Here is a 21,372-nt window from a genome sequence, read left to right as displayed (position 1 = left end):
GCCGCATAGCAAAGCTCTGCATCTTAGAGAAGCTCGAGACCAGGCTATATCCCACAATACTCCCTGCCATTACTCAGATCTAGTTTGCAAGCAAACCAGACTAACAATAACCCTGAGGTGTTAAGGCTACATACTGCCACAAAAATTCAGAGACACCATCTCACTGACAAATTAACTAAGGGTAACGAAATATACCCGGAAGAGGTAAAGACATGTGGACCAAACTCTAGTCCTACTCATTCTTCCAAACATGTGAGGGAGGGAGGGGGGGGAATGTAAGAACAAAGGCGAGATGAACACTCCACATGGAACGTTATGGTAAGAACATAACTTCTTTATGTGAGAGTGTTCAATCTCGCCGCTTGTTCTTACACACGGGTAGCGTCCCTAGCTCCATCACTCTGAGTGACTCATGGAAGAACGTTCCTGAGCACAGTGGAACCAAAAGATGTCATGTCTTTGGATGCTTTGTCAACCCTATAATGAGTGATGAAAGTATGTGGTTTAGACCACGTGGCTGCTGCACAAATCGTGTCCAAAGGCAGGCGAGCTGCATGAGCCAGGGAAGTGGAGACGGACCTAGTAGAATGGCCTTTTGGTTTGGTGGGCAAGGCCTGATTTGACTTAGAATACACAAAGGCTATACAATCAGTAAGCCATTTAGAAAGCGTACGTTTTGTAACTGCCATGCCCTTTTTATTGTCTGCAAATGCAACAAAAAGTTGATCTGTTTTTCTGTAGTCTTTAGTCCTGTCCAAATAAAATCTTAGCTGTCTGTGGACATCTAACTTGTGCAGCATATATTCCAACTTGCTGGTATGGTTTTGAAGAAAGTAGGGAGTTCAATGGACTGATTAATATTTATGACAGAACATACCTTAGGAAGGAAGGACGGATTTGTTCGTAAAGAAACTCTATCTGGGTGAAAAATTAAGTAAGGCGGTTTAATTGACAGTGCTTGCAGCTCTGACACTCTCCGAGCTGAAGTAACCGCTACAAGAAAAAGAGTCTTCCACGACAAAAACTTCAGGAGGCAAGAAGAGGCTGGTTCGAAGGGTGGCAACATTAGTTGTGACAACAACAAATTTAAATTCCATGGGAATAAAGGGTCTCTGACGGGCGGTCAAAGATGGAAGGAACCTTTCATAAAAGCCTTACAAAGCCTGTGGGACATAATAGAAGAACCGTCCTCACCAACATGGAAGTTGGATATGGCCGCCAACTGTACTCTTAGTGTGGAAGTAGAGGCTCCTTCGTGGAAAAGGATGGAAAGAAATTCTAGAACTTTATGTAAAGGAGCAACCAGGGGGTCCAAGTGTTGACTAGATGCCCAGTACACAAAGCATTTCCATTTACTCTTGTAGAGTTTTGTGGTGGAAGCCTTACGAGAGGCAACCAAAATGCGCTGAACTGCAGGAGAAAGTAGATCAGACCTGGCTAGGCGGGGAAGTGGAGCAGCCAAGCTGCTAGTTTGAGGGATAGAAGAGACGGGTGAGGAACTCCCGACGAATGTGTCAGTAGATCTGCTACTGGGTCCAGGATCCACGGTTCTTCTGTTTGATGGGCTCGAAGAAAGGGGAACCGTATCTGTCGAGGCCAGAAGGGGCTATGAGTATAATTGTCCTTTCCAGGTTCATGGCTTTGTGAAGAAATTTGGGAATCAAGGGGGTAGGTGGGAATGCATATAGGAGACCCGGGGGCCAATCGTGTATCAGTGCGTCCCTGGGGACATCCCCTGGAGGGGGTAGAAGGGCAAAATAGCTTCTGCATTTGGTATTCATCAGGGAGGCGAATAGATCGCAGCAAGGCTGGTCCCATTTGCGAAAAATTCTTTCCGCCACTTGTAGTTTGAGGGACCACTCGTGAGGTAACAGGATGGCTCTGCTCAACCTGTCCGCAATGACGTTGGATGACCCCGGGATGTGCGTTGCTATCAGAAAGCGACCCGTGGACTCTGCCCATTGCCAAATTCTCATGGCCTCTCTGCATAATGGGTAAGATCTGGTTCCCCCTTGTTTGTTTATGTACCAGACTACAGACATGTTTGTCTGGCTGAACTGCTACTGTTCCTAAAGGTAGGAGGGTTTGAAAGTGTTGCAACGCCAAGAACACCACCCTCATTTCCAGAACATTTATGTGCAGGTTGTACTCCATGTTGGACCATTCCCCTTGGACTGTTCTTCCCTGAAAAAGTCCCCCCCACCCTATCAGGGAAGCGTCCGTGGTTATAGTGGCCGTCGGATTCGGTAGAACAAATGGACGACCCATAGTGAGATCCTGGCTGGACACCCACCATGAGAGGTCTCGCTTGCAAGAATCTGTTATCAGAATCTCGTGCATTAGGGGTAACTGCTGGAACGACCACAGCGTGAACAGCAGCCATTGGAGGAGCCTCATGTGCAATCTTCCCATGGGAACTGCAATCAGGGACGCTGCCATGAGTCCCAAAACCTTCAACACCAATTTGGCCGGGGCTTTCCTGCATTGCAGTAGAAGAAGAACCTGTTCCTTGAGGGATGAAGCTCTTACTTGAGGGAGCTTTACCAATGTTAAGCGCATATCTAGGTCCGCTCCGATGAATGAAATATGCTGTGAGGGCAGTAAGACAGATTTTTTGAAGTTTATGGAAATCCCTAGGTGGGAACAAAGGTTGACTGTATAGTTTCTGGCTTGTATGAGGCAACGCTCGGTGGTGGCGGTGAGGAGCCAGTCGTCCAGATAGGGAAACACCCGGAATCCTAGACATCTCAAGTGAGACGCTACCACTGCCATGCATTTGGTGAATACCCTGGGGGCTGAGGTGAGCCCAAAGGGCAGGGCTCGAAATTGAAAATGACTGGCTCCCAGCCGGAAGCGCAGGTGATCTCTGGACGTTCTGGCCATCTTGATGTGGTAGTACGCGTCCTTGAGATCTATCGAGCACATCCAGTCGTCCTTCTGCAAAAATGGAAGGATCGATTGAAGCGTGACCATCCGGAACTTTTCCTTCTTCACGAAGGTATTGAGATTGCTGAGATCCAAAATGGGTCTCCAGTCCCCTGTCTTTTTCGGAACTAAAAAGAACCTTGAGTAAGTTCCGGATCCTTTTTGGTCCGCCGGGACTGGCTGAATGACTCTTTTTTTGAGCAGCTTTGAAATTTCTATTGCTGCTGGGCCTGCAGACGGGTGGCACATCTGGAGACCTTCTTTGTTGGGGTGGAGTTGACATAAAGGGTATTTTGTATCCTCTGGTTACAATGCTTTTTACCCAGGAGTCTGAGGTGAGAGTTAGCCAGGCCTGTGGGTAATAAAGCCAAGCGACCCCCGACTGCCTCCAGAGCAGGACAGTCGGGCCTCCATTCAGGAGTGCTGGAAAGGCTTACCAGGGATAGTATCCCTGTCGCCTTGGTTCTGCGGACCCCCTCTGCCGCCAGGGCGGCATCTTCCATGTCTGCCCCCCCTCTGCCTCTGGGGGGGGGGTTCACTCTGTGTGGCCTGGAAAGATCCCGGAGTTCTACGGAACCACATTTTTCCGCCTCGTTGCCCTTTGGGGTACGGTCTAGATGGAACAGAAAAACGGACTCCGACAGCAGACAGAGTCTTTCCTTCCTGCTCACACCGAGTTAATGTCTCTTTCACTTTGGGCCCAAAAAGAGTGGCACCATCAAAGGGCGGAGTAACCCAGGAGGTAGAAGGTTGAGCACCAAATGCCTTCAGCAACACCGACTCGTCCTCAGTGGGGGCTAGGGACTGCCAATCACCTCTCTGTTTTAATATCTCCAAGATGTCCGCAAATGAGACATCCTCGGAGGGGGATTTTGGGGACCCCTCTGACTCATCCAAGTCAGTGTCAGAAGTTAGAGATTCCTGTGGGGAATCTAAGTGCCTCCTCTTGTACAATCTTTTCCTTGGAACCTCATCGGAGGGAGATTCCGGTGAGGCCTCCGAGGAACAGGGGGCATCCTCTAGGGATGGCTGAGACAATGGTGCTTCACGCTTTGGATGTGTCGTGGGAACAGAAACAGAGAGCGGCTCCTTAAGGGAGGGAGAAGACACGTCCGATGAAGTGGTTGTCTGTGTAGACAAAACCTTCCTCATAAGGTCAAAAACCCCTGAACCTCGGGTCGAGGACTCCCCCGGTTCCGAAGAACATGGAAGAATCCGAGACACGGGGCCCATGGGTCTCGACCCCGAGGACGGAGCCGAGCCGATCTGCGCCGATGCCCCGAGAGGGAGAGTCGGCACCGAAAGGTCGGTATGACTCTTGGTCCCGGAACCAAGGAGAGATAGTCGACTCTGCGACTCACCTATAGGTTCCGACGGAGTCGAGGTAAATGGTGTCGATCGTGCAATGGACGGTTTCGGCACCGAGGGCTCCACTATCATCAGCTCATCCTCTTCCGGCTCCGAAGACTGGATGGGTCTCGAAGGAGGACCTGTTGGAGATAAGGGAAGGCCTTCTAGTTTCGACACCAATTGGGAGGAAACTGCAATCAATTTGGAAAGGGCCGTGTTCTCCATAAGTTTCTGCACGACATGATCCACATCAGTATCGGATAATGATCTGGAAGATCGGGTCGAAGGGGCCGAAGATGGCACCGACCGAAGAATAGACGGTGGCGGTAGTTCCGACACCGGTTCCAAGACCTGGAGCTCAGTGAGAGATAAACGTTCGACGCTCTGCCCCGAAGTCTGTGGAACCGGCGAACAAACTTTCGAAGATGTACTCGGAGCCGATGACATGGGTTCCGACATCTTCGACCCCTTAGAGGACTTAGAAGCCTGGTCAGACTTGTCCAAGGCCTCCTGGAAGGCAGGCTTAAGAAGTCCCCTGTCAATAAGTTTCCTGCGTCTATCTGTCATGACCCTCCCACTGAAGGAATGGCAAATAGAGCAATCCTCTTGCAAGTGGAGAGGGCCAAGACAGTAGACGCAGGAAGTGTGGTTGTCAGTGATGGACATTTTCTGTCCACACTGACACCTTTTAAAACCAGACTTGGCTTTTTCAGGCATGTTAATTAAAGAAGAGAGAATTTAACACTAGCTAATATTAGGAAGAATTAAAGCTATAGGTTAAAGAAGGGTAGGCCCCAAAAGGGAAACCTATAAAAAAACTAACTACAATATACACACACACACACACACACTATAGGATAGAAAATACAATATCAAAAAACTATAGGAATATAAGAACTTTTAACAACAAAAAAGAAACTATCTTATCTGTCTAACAACAGTTTTCTCTGGTCCGAGCTCTCTGAACGATGTGACCCGTTGCAGCGGCAAACTAGATCTGAGTAATGGCAGGGAGGATTGTGGGATATAGCCTGGTCTCGAGCTTCTCTAAGATGCAGAGCTTTGCTATGCAGCCGACTCGGAGCCGAGGATCGGCTCCGAACCCGTGTGTAAGAACAAACGGTGAGATTGAACACTCTCACATGCCATTTTAACTCCTTTATGGTCGCCCCTATTACGTCCCGCAATGTCAAGGGATATTATTGCCTGCGGAATGTGAGGGGGGTGAGGAGTTAGCAGATTACATGAGAAAATTGCTGACAAAAACTAAAACACCTCTAACAAATGATTGCTTTTCAGATCAGCAGAAGAGCAGAATTCTCGAAGTTAAGCCTGGAGATTGGATCTGGATCAAGATAATCAAGAGAAAAAACTGGGCTTCACCAAAGTGGGAAGTTGATTTCGACACCTACTGCGGTTCGAATAAAAGAACGAACATCGTGGATCCACTTAACACATTGTAAACTGGTAAAACAGTTTGAGCTGGACAAAAATTTAGGTCCCCCTGAGGAACCTTAAGAAGTGGCAAAGGGGGTGGTATTTAGTTATTTTTGAGTACAATTTTTAGTTTTAATATTTTTGTGTAGTTGTGTATCCATTTTAGTTTTCTTCGAACGAAGAAATGGAGTATTTCGTACCTGAAAGAAGACAAAGAGACAATGATAATACACGGGAGCAGCCTTTCCCACAGAAAGATTGTACAATAATTTTGTTAACAGTCATTGTGATTACTGTGTTTCTGTTTTGGCCATTTTTATTTTCAGATGCTGTTAGTCAAACTAAAAGGAACACGAAAGACACAGTTTGGCATCCACCTTTTAATACCTACCAGGCTGTTAAGTATGCTTATGCTTCATCTCTTAATATCTCTAATTGTTGGGTATGCACTGCTATTCCTACTGTACATGAGGGGTTAATGTTGAGTACGGTCCCTTTGGGGGCTAATGAAACATGGACTAATTTAATATTTGATACTTCAAATGTTACCTTAAAGAATAAAATAGCATTGCCTCTCATGGGTCGTCAAAATGGAATGGTATGCTTTCAAAAACTTGGCAAAAATAAAGTTGGGTGGAGCCAGTGTAATACAACAATAATTCAAAAGTGTACCGCAGATAACTCAGGTTGTGTAACGAACTTTACACCTATAAAGAGACTCGTTAGAGATCCTAATTTCTTTCAGAAAATGAAGTCTGTGTATTATCTATTATTTTTAGGATTGCAGGATGCAGGGGAACGTTTTAATCCTGTCAATATTACCATTAAGGTAGAGGATTGCTACTTTGTCTGTGGAAGAAAGGCATATAAGTGGTTACTAAGAAAGTTGGTCTGGTAGTTGTTTTTTAGGTTATTTGGTACCAGCAATAAGACATGTATCTACACTACCCCAAGGTAAAATACGAAATGTACGTGCTGTTAATAAACCTATTAATCCCATAGGTAACATTGATGCATCCTGGATCTATCATCACGATTTAGCCCTTAGTAGCAGCAAGGGGCTATCACATATGGACTTGGGTGATGATGTCATTTCTGGTGCTGGCATTCTTCCAGCATATGGGACAGTAAAATCTATTTGGGAACTCAGAAAATTGTCAAAACTGTTAGAGAATCTGAGTAATGCAACTTTTTCGGCGCTAGAATTGGTGACGGACGAATTGACAGCAATGAACAGTGTTGCAGAACCATATGGCGCTCAATTTCACCCTAGCGGCGAAAGGAGGTACTTGCGCTCTTATCCAAGAGGAGTGCTGTTCGTTTATTCCAGATAATCAGCACGAAATTGAGAGTCACCTCGAGATTCTCCAAAAGGTATCTGAACTGACAAAACCAGGACAAAATCCATTGACTGAATTCTTCCAGACCTGGTTTGGAAGTTGGGGGAAGTGTTTTTATGAACATTTTAATTGCTGTATGTGTTGGTGCCATTATATTCTTGTTTTTAGGTTGCTGCTGTATCCCATGCATCCGAATGTTGATGTCTAATGTAATAACTGCCAATATGACAAAAGCTTACTATTTTGGGTACAAAGGATATGAATCAAATGAAAAGTTGTATGACCAGAATGTGTAGTGAAATATTTTGCTGATACAAAGTGTTGTTAGGGGGGAAATGTAATAAAATTCTGTATGAACTACTTTGTATCAGGCATAATAAGGGTTAAACTATCTTGTGTGCAAAGAAAGAATTTCTAAAAGAACTGTTTGACCTGTTTAAACAGGCTGACCATGAAATAATGTACAGATGTTAACCTGCAGTTCGAGAAAGAACAGAACTTGTAATTATCTTATGACCCTTGCATATTTCTGTCTTAACTGAAACTGACCCTTGCATATTTCTGTCTTAACTGAAACCGACCCTTGCACATTTCTGTCTTAACTGAAACTGACCCTTGCATATTTCTGTCTTAACTGAAACTCAGTGTCTGATAAACATCTTATTGAGTATGTATGTGTACGTGCAGAAGGGGCTATAAAACCCCCTGCAGTTTGTACAGAAGTTAGACTGCTGACATTCTACCATCGATGTGGCAGGTCTCCATGCATGTAAATAAAGCTTTTATTTGCTTATCGAAATCGCTGCGTTTCTTCTGGCGAATGTTGGAGAAATAAGTGTTTTTCTTTTAACACTGCGGCACCGTTGTCGCCTCACAGTAAGACGTTGTCCGGTTCGATTCTCAGCTAAAAGCATCTTCTGCGTGGAGACATGCGTGAATGGGCGTACCTTCGTTGAAGGTTGTGCGCCAGAGCTGGCAACTCGGCACGTAAAAATCTACTGGCAATCATTAGCGGACCGGAGTTCCGCTGTGGGGACCCCTAACCGGGAAAAGCCGAAAGACAACAACAACAATGTGAGGAAAGCAAAGAACATAAACACTGGAAAAAGGCAGATAACCCTTCAAACACAGGGATCAATACAAACATGCAGAAAACTACCAAGGAACATGCCTGACCTCAGCAACACTAAAATAGAGTTATTTCTGAATAAACCTTTAAATATCCAGATGTCAGTAGGCACAGAATCCAAAGCATGGATTCTTAAAGTGAAAGGTGAAAAATGACTACTTTGTTGCTAAGCTGGTAATCAAAGTAGAACAGGAAGGGGCTAAATATGCCAAAGTGACTGTTCTTCAGTAAAGCATTTGACCTAATAACAGACAAAGGATCACAAATCTCTCACACACATCTTAAGACTGCAGCATAGCTGAAACACTGGCTAGAAAACGAGACACAGAAGACATGGTAATGATCTGGATTAAAGGAGCTGCAACTGAACACTTGTTTGCTTACTCTCTATTGACTAGGTTAAGCTCATTAAAGTCAGTGTCCTTTTTTCAGGGAAGACCCAAGGTGGTATTCACGCTGATCAGAGGAAATTTGACCAGAGTGCCAGGGAACTTCCCTACCCTTTTATCAAACCATGGGTCTTTTGCATCCACCTGCGCTACTGCCAACTCAGGCAGATGGGACCACAGGGAAACATCTTATTTGAAGGATGGGACCACAGGGTAATATCTTATTTGAAGGATGGCACATCCAGGAGTGCAGCACCCCTTGAACTGTACTGCAGTGACAGTAGTGCAAAATTAAATCAAGTACCTGGTGGGGGAACAGAACCCACAGCCTTCCGATCTTCCATAACTGCAGGCAAGTGTGCTACCTGATGAGCCATTGACAATGAATATCATAAGGCTTTAAAGAAAAAGGATGCTTATCTTATGTGACACAGAGATAAGCAATAGACCTGAAACAAAGGCTCACGGCAGAAGAAAGGATTATAAGATTCTTGACAGGCTAAATATAATAAATAAAACACTGCAAAGAAATGCATACTGGAATTAAAATCTAACTTTTTTATTGTTTTCTGTTGCAGGCAAAATAACAGAGAAAAGAATGAAGAAGTGACTAGGCAAATACTGAAATGATGCTACAACAGCAGGGAAAAGGTCTGCCACACTGGAGGAAAACAGCTGGCTTCTCTCTCTCAGCAAAAGAATTTTGTCTGGAAAAGTTTTACAGACTCCATCTTACAAGTTCTGCATAAATTTTCTCCAGGTACTCCAGTTTCCTCACACATCTCCAAAATATACTGGCCAATTAGCTACAGAAATTGCCCATACAGCTATGCTAAACTGTCCACTTTTATACGTTATTTTACCTGTTTCTTGTGGCTCATAATAAGTGAAAGAAAGAAAAGAAAGATTACTTTTCCTACACAGTTAAATAAAAAAAATAAAACTACACCATTAACTTATTAAATCAAACAGCAGTTAGTGGAGAAGAATTAAGATACACAGGACACCATGAGAGATCATGAAAGAATGGAAATAAAAACTGAAGAGAGTAGTCATTCATAGTAAACAAACATGCAGTAGATGTCTTCTAGTTTTTGCAAGAACTTGGTCATTAATCCAAATGACAGCTAAAGCAACTTCTGCAGATACATCTACACTTGCTTTAAAGTGCAACATAAAAATAATCTAGTAATCCCCTTACAATATGTTGAGGTAGCTTTACAATACATATGTGTCGTTTTGTACATTTGACCTCTGGCTTCAATCACTACACTTGAACAAAGATAGTTTGAAAAGATCCATGACATCCTCCATTCATATATCCATTACCTTACCTGCATACATTAGTGATATCTGCACCAGAGTAACCCTCCATCTTCTTGGCTATCTTTGCAAGGTCAACATCATCCGCCAGCTCTAGCTCTCTCAGATTTATTCGTAACAGATCTTCTCTACCCTGGCCTAGAGGAAATGTGGACTACATTAAATCTCAGAATAAATATATACAATACCATTGTAATATATGAACAACTGTTTTGATAAACAAATTGTTAATTCACACAAAAAAGTGAAAGACAAGAATCACAGGTACAACAAATAGGTTCATAGGTAGGTACTAGGCTATTGGCCCTAGGGCCTACATAAGCCTAGCCAAAGGTACCCTGGCTTTCGCCACCCAAGAAAATGATTTTCCTGTGCCACTGTCGAGCAGAGCCACAGAAGTGATCCCCGGGGTGAATTTCCTATCTCCCATCCAATCATCAAGATTTTTCTTGAACAGTGCTAATGAGGAGCTTTGTTTGATATAGATAGGTAGTTTGTTCCAGAGTATGGGAAGTCTCTGGGACAGGAATCTATCCCTCCAGCATGTTCTGTTTATTGTGGTGACGAGGTTTACGTCCCTAGAGCGTGTAGCTCGTAGGGATTGGGATTTCTTTAAGTGGAGCATGTCTAAAAGCTCTGGGTTTGACATAGCTTTGTCTGTTAGGCAGAGATCGCCTCTGAGTAGGTGATATGCAACGGAGTAAAGCTGCAGTTTTTTGTGACTGTCTGCATAGGACATCTCTTTGAGGCCGGTAATCCTCTTTGTGATGTATTTCTGTGGCCTTTCCAGTTGTTAAAGTATGTTATTCTAATTTAATGCCACACTAATCTAAAACAAATTTTATAACATACATGGCTTACAATTACATGCTTGAGACTTGGAATACATCGTCGAGCTGTATGAAACCCTGGATGCCAACAGCCAGAATACTACCATTACCAAATGCCCAACTTTGCCCTCTTCGGGACCCATTTTTTTACCTTTTAATAATTTTATTTTTTTCTTCAGGACCCATGTTACTGCTTGATCCTGGGTATGGTGCGGTAGGGAGTTTCGGTATTTGTTCTCGCAGGCATGCCAGTATTTGGCATTATATCATTCTGTACACTTTTTTTTACTGCTTGACTTGACATTCAGAGTCTCTGGCATGTAGTAGTAAACACAGGCACACTCACAAAAGTACATGTCACAGACATGTTATATATATCGGCACACACTTAACTAACATTCCTCAGTATAAGTAACATTTCCAGACGAACCCCACATCTCCATATTAAAAGTGCAAAGCTTGTAGCACCACTCTGACTTCTTGAAAAATGACCCCTGCTATTACAGCTAATGCACTATGGACTATATACTCACAGCTATTCTATGTACCACACAAAATCCAGCATTTAGCTAAAGTATGTAGCAGTGAAATTAAATGGTTTGACAGAATCTTGTTGAAATATGAAGACATGTTTAGATCACACAAAAGGCATTCTGTATTGCTAACTGCATTTTCTGGTGGATAGAAACATTTTAAGCTGTAAAGCAGTACTCACAAAAAGTCAGTAAAATAAGGTTTTGCTTCCTGTTTCCAATTCCTGACTGTGAAGATGCTATTAATTCCACACAGCTAAAGAAATGTAGGGTACTGCTGAGTTAGCTCACACAAATACAAACTGTACATATGAATCCACTACTTTTTACCTTCAGAGGCATGTGTAGTATTAACCCAATCCATACTGAACTTTTTTTGATGTACAGTCCTGACACTATTGATCACTTCCATTTTTGCTTCCTGTAAAAAATGCCTGTAACTTTAAGAGGTTTTACTTACTTTGTTTTATTCCCGCTAGTCCATTTATTCCAGTAGAATGGGAATCAGTATATCCAGACTAGGTATAACCTCTATAGCTCAGACGTTCTTGTCCTGGAATCCCTATCAGCCCTCCATTTTCTGTTAGGTGTGGGACAGTAGGGAATGGGACAGCTTGGGTGTTTCTTGGGGTGGGTGGCCTACAGTCTCCTACTGGAAAGCACTCAACTAAGCCTATAATCACGGCCTCTCAAAGGGCAACATGCTTCTGCACAGCAACTTCCTGTTGGCTGCACAGTGAGAATGTACCATGGCAGCAAGGGATCAACAGACTCAGAAATCCAGCATGTGAATAATTATTGCTTCAGCTAGGTGTCACATATGTGATAAGCCACGGCTACATCCCTCAGATGTGAAAGACTGCAATGGCCGCTTGCTCCCATCCTCCTTGGACAGCTCCTACAGGCACCCAAGCCACTAATCAACTCAGGCTGCCTGCGGTGAAGTTAGAACTTTCTCCCTGGAACCCACTGAGCTGGCTTTAATCTTCAAAAGATTTGATACATTCATATGCAATTCATTTTCTGAACATGCTACTAGTATAATTATCTATACAATCTACACAACACCATCGGACGTGTCCTGTCTTACCACAAAGGTATCATACCCTGTGTATCTTGAATTTTAATGAATTTTTTTAATGACTGTGATGAAGGGATGGCACCAATGCCAAAAATGCAACTCCTAGATAGCAGGATGTCGTCAGGATACCTGGACAGATAGGATATGAATACCACCGGTTGTTGAGTCTTTTGGCTTTTCCCGGTTAGGGGTCGCCACAGCGGAACTCCGGTCCACTAATGATTGGTAATTGATTTTTACGTGCCGAGTTACCAGCCCTGACGCACAACCTTCAACAAAGGTACGCCCATTCACGTATGTCTCCACGCAGAAGACGCTCTAGCTGAGAATCGAACCGGACAGCGTCTTACTGTGAGGCGACAACGCTACCATAGCACCACCATCCCACCAGTATCACCCCAAAATGAAGTAATGGCAAAAAAAGTGCATACAAGTCTGTTGCGCCAACTTCCAAGATGGCTTCACACTGATCAACAATATAAATTCAGCTCTCCCAGTGTGAAAAAAAACTTGAGAAAAACAGTCCCGTTGAAAATGTTTGCTTGATAAAATTAAGTTACTGGCTAGTAAATACACTACCTGGATGCCACCAAAGAATAAATGTGAAAAATATGCAAGAAAACCAAACAAAAAAGTAAAGAGAAAACACTATCAGAAAGATTCTTCAGCTGTTTAGTAAAAAGCAGTTCAAGCTTCAGCATTGGTTCAAGAAATGGCTTCCAGTAATTTAGAGGAAAAAATAAATCTAATCTACTCATAGGTGATTAAAATAAACGAAACACTGAAGGAATATATCAATTCAAACAAAAAAATGGAAAAAATAGAAGCTTTAGTCATTCAGAATAATCGATAAAACTGCAAAAATCAGATGCTGAGCAGAAGAAAAAGCAAGCTGAATATAAGGTTTCTCAAGAAGCAGCGTTTTTAAAAAAATAGTGGATAGTTTTTCTCTGCGTGCTGTGTGCACTAAGATTTTCTGCTGTACCAGAGAAAGTGGAAGGAGCAGACTGCATTAATTTTATGAAGGCACAAATAAACTGGACTGGGTCTCCACAGAAGAATTTGTTAATTGAATGGTCAACATCAAGTGTATGCTTTAAACCTGGCCATGAGAAAGAAACCAAGACCTATATTAGTAAAGATGCAATCATACCAGAAGAAGAGTTGATCCTGGCAAAATTATGGCTGGTGGGCAAAGTAGTAAAAACTGGAGATAGCAAAACATTTGTAGAAAATTCTGTATATCAGGCAGAAGAGATGTAAATGTATCCCAGCAATAAAGGAATGTTGAGACAGGTGTGAAATTCAAGCTCCTGTATCCAGCTGTCTTCAAAAGTTTTTTTTTTTTTCTAGGAGGATCAAAGTAATTTTTGACACAACAGGCTAAGGAGGAAATAAAGTTTATCCAACAAAAAGTGAACCAGTAAGCAGAAGGGGATTCTGCTTCGCATTTTTTTCACAATAAGGTTCATAAAGAGATTTTGCTAGTGAAACCTTTTCCAGTGTTCAAAAGAAGCATGCCTGAGAAAGAAAAAAGCGCAGGAGCAGACTAGAAAAATCAGCAGTGTCTTGAACTTGAACCAGAGCCTGGTGTTGGCAGATGGAGACAAACAGGAAGAATGGCAACTCGGAAATTACTCAATAAATGGAAGACTATAAAGCATCTTATCACATTTGTGAAATGTGGTACTGCAATAAAAAGTGGCTGAAAAACACTGGACTTTTGATGACTTTGTCAAACATGTGGGTGGGCTACAAAGCATACAGTCCACTTTATATCATTAATGTTTAGAAGGACACAAAGGGAAAAACTAAGTAAACAATTTTTGTTCTTATCAGTATTTGTATAAACCTTTTCATGACATAAAAATGTGTATACATTAAAATCTAATGTGTAGATGGGTACTTTAAATGTGGGGAGAGTTTTTAGTGACTGTTATATGTGTTAAAATATTAAAGTAAACAAGTACTTTAAGTTGTAAGAAATATAAGTTTCTACAGTTTAACAAGAGAAAAAAGGCTAGACAAAAGCAAGTTTAATGTTCGTATGCTGCCATCTTGAACTGCTGGGGTGGGGGTGAGGTGGGGTGTAAAGGTGTACTGATTATATGTACAATTAGGATTTTTTCTCTCTATTTTACAATGGTAAATGTCTAGATTACTACCTTTGGCTTAAGCTGTAAACAGATGTTTTCGCAAGAATGTAGGCTTTAAACAAATCAGACAAAATGCTGAAAGCCATGAAAATGCTAAGCTTCTTACAACATAAAATATGTTAGCTTACTTGTTTTCTACTGGTAAATGTTCAGTGGAGTCTAGATGTCTTCAATTGAGGGTAACTATGCATTCTTTTCTGAGTGAAAATTACTCATTGCCGAGTACATTTCCATGAAGACAAGTTGTCTGCAGTGAGGGAAATGCAAAATTTACAAGTACAATGGCAAGGATTTCAGTGAAACAACTACATTTTAAATTATTGGAAGTGAATAAGAGGTAACAACCTCCCTAGCAGCCTTACTATTTTAATACAGTTAGCAGAACAATGTGTAGTTTAGTTGTATTTAAAGACAGCAACTGCACTTTTTTCTTAGGGCTAAACGTTAATGTTTCCTGAAAAGTATACAAGGTGTTATTTCATATCTGGGAGTGGAAGAGAGAAGAAAAGAACACACAGCAATCTGCAAGTAGGAGCACAGGCTGTCGGTGCAGCCATCAGTTTGGGGCAGTTGTTCCCTTCTGGATGGTTAAATGTAATGTTTTGAAGATATACATAATTTAGTGCGTTTAGTTAATAGGGTATGGGCGTATTTTGTATTTAGTTATTTGTATGAAGATTTGCATTAAAACAAAAAGTCTTGTTCAAATGGAGATGAGAAGAAACAACTATACGAAAGATCAGCCTACCAAGCTTAGTATAAGCATGTAACACAAAAGCTGGAAATGCACATTCAAAAAAACTGTCATATATAACAGGTGGGTACAATAACTTTCTGTCATGATGGCTATGCTGTCCACATTATCGTGGAATATGAAACGTCTTATAGGTATAGATAATAAAGGAAAAAGTACTGAATTATATTAAGAAATGCAGACAGCAAATAGCAATGCTGCAGGAGACGCATCTGGAAAGAAATGAGTATGTGAATTTGGCAAAGACAGGATTTCAGAATGGATATTCAGCAGAATATTAGGGATAGAGGAAAAGGGGAGTAATTATACCAATTGCTAGAGGGGCTCCAATAGTGATAGATGAGGAAAAAAAGTCAAAAATAGATTTGTGGTATTAAGGGGCTATTGGCAAGAGAGGAGGATTACAATGGCATGTATTTATAATCCAGTGAAAACTGCTATTATGGAGATTAAGAAAATTTTGGGAGAAATAATTAGCTTTCTGCAGGGGACAGTACTTATACTATGGACTGGAATTTGTTTTGCAATAGTGAAGATGTTACCAGGGGGAACTAGAAGGGACAATATAACAAGAGACGGCAGATTTCTGAAGACATTTAGGAAAACATTTAGTATGTAAGATGTTAAATTCAGTAGTAGGAATTGTGACAGAATTTATGCTTTATTCCTCAAGGTATAACAACTGGGCTACACTAGATAGAAATATTTCAAAAGAACATGTGCTTTTAATTGAAAGCTTCAACATATCCAAGTAGTATTTCTGACCATGCACCAATAAAAATTATGATAAAATGCACAGAAATTAAGTACAAATAAGACATTGCCACATTCCCACCTGCCTGTTAAAAAGAGAATAATTTAAAGAATGGATAGTGGAAATGATTAGGGAGTTATGAGAGAATGCAGAAATACCTTTAAAAGAGAAAAATTAAAATGGAGTTTTAAACTAGGGTCAAAATAAAATAGAGATATGGATAAGAAGCAACAGAAATTACACAGAGACTGTCAAAGTTTAAGTGTTTCAGAATAAGGGAAATCTCACAGAACAAGAGGAGGAGCAAACAGAGAGCTAAAGAGAAAAAAAGGGAGTATCTGGATAACATGCAAGACTTTAGAAAGTTTGCAGTTAAGCAACTATTTTTGTTAACTCCAGAACATAAAAATGTAGCACAACTCAGGCAAAAGATCACTGAAAGGGTTGTTGACAAACTTAGTGAACTTGTAACAAGAAAAATAACCAGAGATTCTTTCGAGGCTTTACAGATATTCTGGACATTTATGAAATTTGGAAATCAAGAAACAGTACAAATGGAAATATTTATGGAAGACTTAATTATGCTATTGCTAGAGGTAGGCAAGGCTCAGTTAAGACAGGATGTGATGAAATAAAAACAGAGATCTATAATCAATCTTCAGGAAAGTAATCAGGAACAGATGATATTCCTGTGGAAGATTGGAAACTTGGAGGGAAGAATGTGATAAAGTTCTGCTAGATTTTTAACAGTATTTTAAAAGGATGAGAAGCATCAACACCATGGAGGAAAGCTGTGGTGGCTGTGTTACCTAAAGATGGCAAGGGCCCTTTAGACCAAGCTTCATACAGACCCACTGCAATTCTAAACCATGATTATAAAGTGTTTTATGTCTATACTAGCTAAAAGAGTGAGTGTGTTGCCAACATTGGTAAGATATGGATCAGTGTGGTTTTCTGGAGGGGAGACAAACATTTGACAACATTAATAGAACAATGATGACTCAGAGAAAAGCAGAATGTAAGAAAATACCTCTGTTACTGGTGGGTCTTGATGCAGAGAAAGCAACTGATAGAATAAGCTGGGATTTTATGAGTATGGATTGGAAGCATTTGCATTCCCTGTCCCTGATACAATAATAAGGTTAATTAGAAGGATACCTAAAGGATTGCAGGCAAGAATTAAAGTGGGATGGTTCCTCTCAGATAAACTGCTTGAACAGAGGAACCAGGAAGGTGTGTCCTCTTTCCCGTTTATGTGCCTTACATTAAGAGCCATTAGCAAAGAAAAAAAGAAGTTATGTACTTACCATAACGTTCCATGAGAGTTGTTCATCTCGCCTTCATTCTTTACTGATGGGTTCGGAGCCAATCCCTCGGCACAGATACGGCCAATTGCAAAGCTCGAGGTCTTCAAATAGCTCGAGGCCAAGTCCCTACCCCACGATGCACCCGTGAATTACCTCAGATCTTGTTTGCTGCGTATACTAATACCATATGTCATTGTTATATTCCTAGGGAAAAGGAAGAGAAGGTTTGAGTAACCAGGATGGATCCAGCATCTCCGTCATCTATCAGCCCAGGAGGGGGAAGGAGGGAGGGTTGTAAGAATGAAGGCGAGATGAACAATTCACATGGAATGTTATGGTAAGTACATAACTTCTTTGTGTGAAGTTGTTCAATCTCGCCGTTCATTTTTACTGGTGGGTAGCATCCCACACACCATCAATCTCGGGTGGCTCACGGGAGTATATTTCTCAGGACCGTGGATCCAAAGGAGGCCCTGTCAACTTTGTAATGAGTGATAAAGGTATGACGTTTTGACCAAGTAGCTGCTGCACAAATGTTATCAATGGGAAGTCTTTCAGAAAAAGCAGATAATGTAGAAACTGCTCTGGTTGAGTGAGCTATAATCTTGTGTTGCAAAGGCATATTAGCAGCTGAATAGGCAAAGGTGATACAATCAGATAACCATTTAGACAGTTGTTTTAGCCACTGGTCTCCCTTTTCTGGACTGAGAATGAAACAAAAAGCTGGTCTGATTTCCTGAAATCTTTTGTTCTATCCAAATAAAATCTGAGCTGTTTGTGAACATCAAGTTTGTGCAGCATATACTCTAAATTGTTAGAATGATTGGGGAGGAAAACTGGCAAATCAATAACTTGGTTGAGATCGGTTTCAGTGCAAACTTTGGGCAAGAATGAGGGTGAAACTGTCACCTTGAAATATCAAATGAGGCTTGATTGATAAAGCCTGAAGCTCTGACACTGCAGGCAGAAGTGATATTTACCAGAAAGATGGTCTTCCAAGACAAAAATTTGAGATCACAAGATGAAGCTGGTTCAAATGGTCAAAGAATTATACGAGAGAACATAAAATTTAGATTCCATGAAGAATAGGGAGATTTCACAGGGGGCCTAATATGAAAATTCCCTTTGAGAAATTCTTTGGATAACTTGTGAGACATGATATTCAAACCTTTAAATCCAAGATGAAAATTAGAAATAGCAGCCAACTGAACCTGAACTGTTGCTGCTGCTTTATTGAAAATCATAGTCAAGAATTCTAATATGGAAGCCATAGGAGCTTGGTAAGGATCAATATTATTTTTAGAAGCCCATATAGAAAATTTCTTCCATTTGCTCAGATATAGCTTTCTGGTAGAAGATTTATGAGAGGACAAAAGGATCTGTTTTGTCTCACTGGAAATGTTATGGAACCTGGTTATGATGGGAACTGGAGCAGCCAAGCTGTCAGCTTCAGGGACTGCAAAGAAGGATGAAGATCCCCCGACGGATGTGTCAGAAGGTTTGGAACTCGGTCCAGGATCCTCCACAAGATGAAGTCAAAGGAAAGGGAACCAAATCTGACTAGGCCAGTGAGGAACTAGAAGAATGATGGTCCTTCCCAGGGATTTTGCTTTTTATAAAACTTTGGGTATCAATGGGATAGGTGGAAATGCATAGAGGAGACACAGAGGCCAATCGTGTACTAGTGCGTCCCTTGGGGCTTCTCCCGGAGGGGAAATCGGGGCAACGTAGCTTCTGCATTTCGTGTTCATGTGACTGGCAAAAAGGTCGCAGCAAGACTGGCCCCACATGCGGAATATCCTGTCCACAACTTCTTTCTTGAGGGATCACTCGTGGGGCAACAAGATTGCCCTGCTCAATTTGTCTGCTATCACCTTGGATCTCCCCGGGATGTGCGTTGCCAACAGAAAGCACTGGGTGGAAACAGCCCACTGCCAAACTCTGAGAGCCTCTCAACAAAGGGGGTAAGATCTGGTTCCTCCTTGTTTGTTCAAATACCAGACCACCGCCATGCTGTCTGTCTGAATCGCAATCGTACCCACAGGAAGAGTGTCCTGAAAGTACTGCAATGCCAAAAGTACTGCTCTCATCTCTAGGACACTGATATGCAGATGTGTCTCTTGGTCGGTCCATGTGCCTTGGGCAGTCTTTCCCTGAAAATGCCCCCCACCCTATCAGGGAAGTGTCCGTGGTCACAGTGGCTGCTGGAGGGGGTAGCACAAATGGGCGTCCTATCATGACATGAAGTGAGGTCAACCAACCCTGAAGGTCCTTCTTGCAAGTATTTGTGATCATTATAGTGTGATTCATAGGTAGCTCTTGGTAAGATCATAGAGTGAACAACAGCCCTTGAAGAACCCGCATGTACATCCGAGCTAGTGGTATGGCTAGAATTGCTGCTGCCATCATGCCTAATACTTTCAGAACTTCCAATGCTGGTGCTTTGTCTTTTGCTAACAGGATGCAGACATGTTGATGAATGAGAAGAACTCTTTCCATTGGAAGTCTTAGAGTGGTGGTGTCCAACTCTGCCCCGATAAAAACAATATGCTGCGATGGCGACAAGACAGATTTTTCTGAGTTGATTGTAATGCCCAGATGATTGCAGAGTGATAGAGTGGACTCCCTGACCTGAATGAGTTAATGCCTGGTGGTAGCGGTAAGGAGCCAATTGTCTAGGTACAGAAACACCTGGAATCCTAGACACCTCAGGTGAGCCATGACCACTGCCATGCATTTTGGTGAACACTCTGGGGGCTGTAGTGAGGCCAAAGGTCAGGGCTCGAAACTGGTAATGATTGGCTCCCAGCCGGAAGCGCAGGTGATCCCTGAATGGCCTGGCCATTTTTATGTGGTAGTACGCATCCTTGAGATCTATCGAGCACATCCAATTATCTTTCCCTAAAAAGGGAAGTATAGACTGAAGCATGACCATCCGAAACTTCTCTTTCTTTACGTATTGGTTCAGTCTGCTGAGGTCCAATATTGGTCTCCAGTCCTCTGTCTTCTTTGGAACCAAAAAGAATCTTGAGTAAGTTCTGGATCCTGATTGGTCTGCTGGGACTGGTTGGATGACTCTTTTTGCTAGCAACGTTTGGACCTTTATAGTTGCCTGTTTCCTGTAACTAGGTGGAACGTCCAGGATTTTTCTCACGATTGGGGGGGGGTGAATGGAATGAAATACCCTCTGGAAATGATACTTTGTACCCAGCTATCTTTTATTTTGAGCCAGGCATCTGGGTACAAAGACAAGCGACCCCCGATTGCCTCCAGAGCAGGACAGTCGGGCCTCCTCTCAGGAGCGCTGGTAGGGATTCCCAGAGAAGTGATCTCTGTCACCCTGGTATTGTGGACCCCCCCTCTGCCACGAGAGTGGCATCTTCCATTATTACCCCCTGCTCTGCCCCTGGAGGGGGGTTCACGTGTGTCCTGAAAGGCTCCTTGGGTTTTTCGGAACCACATTTTTCCTCCCCATTAACCTTTGGGATAGGGTCGGGTAGGGGTGGAAAAACAGACTCCAACAGCAGAGTCTTTCCATCCTGTTCACACCTGGTTAAGGTTTCCTTCACTTTAGGCCTGTAAAGGGACAAGCCATCAAAGGGAGTGTTCACGAAGGATTACTTGAAGGGCTCTGCGAAGGAGAACAAGCGCATCCAGGAATGTCTCCTAAGAGCGATTCCTGTACCTGCTGCTGTCCTACTCGTTCCATCAGCTGCATAGGATATGAGACGCATGGATGAGTTGACAATAGAATTTAGAGTAGCAAGCTGGGCAGCAACCTTGTCAAAGGCGCCTGCAGGTACTGTACCCTGAAGAGCATCTCCAATCTCCTTAAGGAGATACCGTTGTAACCTAGTGAAATGGATTAAGTAGTTCAGCAAAAGGCGAGCAAAGGTCGCTGAACTGAACATGTGCTTCCCATATCTATCCATAATCCTGGAGTCTCTGTTAGGAGGATGAATAGACGAGGAATTCTCAGACATTTCCATCTTTTGGTGACCGCCACCACCATGGCATCAATCGGAACACCTTTAGTTAAAAATGTTTTGTCAAGTGGGGCAGAA

At 42.4% G+C, this 21,372-nt stretch overlaps 1 protein-coding gene across 4 annotated transcripts in view; it reads right to left on the bottom strand.

The window, feature by feature from the left end:
* The window catches only part of KATNA1 (katanin catalytic subunit A1), a 1,196,718-nt gene that overhangs the window by 58,325 nt on the left and 1,117,021 nt on the right, over nt 1-21,372 (bottom strand). For all 4 annotated transcript variants that reach the window (XM_044069365.1, XM_044069348.1, XM_044069341.1 and 1 more), the window contains one exon: nt 9,905-10,031. In XM_044069365.1, the coding sequence (XP_043925300.1) occupies nt 9,905-10,031 (127 nt within the window). The remainder of the gene's footprint in view (nt 1-9,904; nt 10,032-21,372) is intronic.

This window comes from Protopterus annectens, chromosome 1.part0 (assembly GCF_019279795.1).
Source record: "Protopterus annectens isolate FY-2018-M chromosome 1.part0, PAN1.0, whole genome shotgun sequence".
Classification (NCBI taxonomy): domain Eukaryota; kingdom Metazoa; phylum Chordata; order Ceratodontiformes; family Protopteridae; genus Protopterus; species Protopterus annectens.
This window is presented reverse-complemented; position numbering and strand designations above follow the sequence as displayed.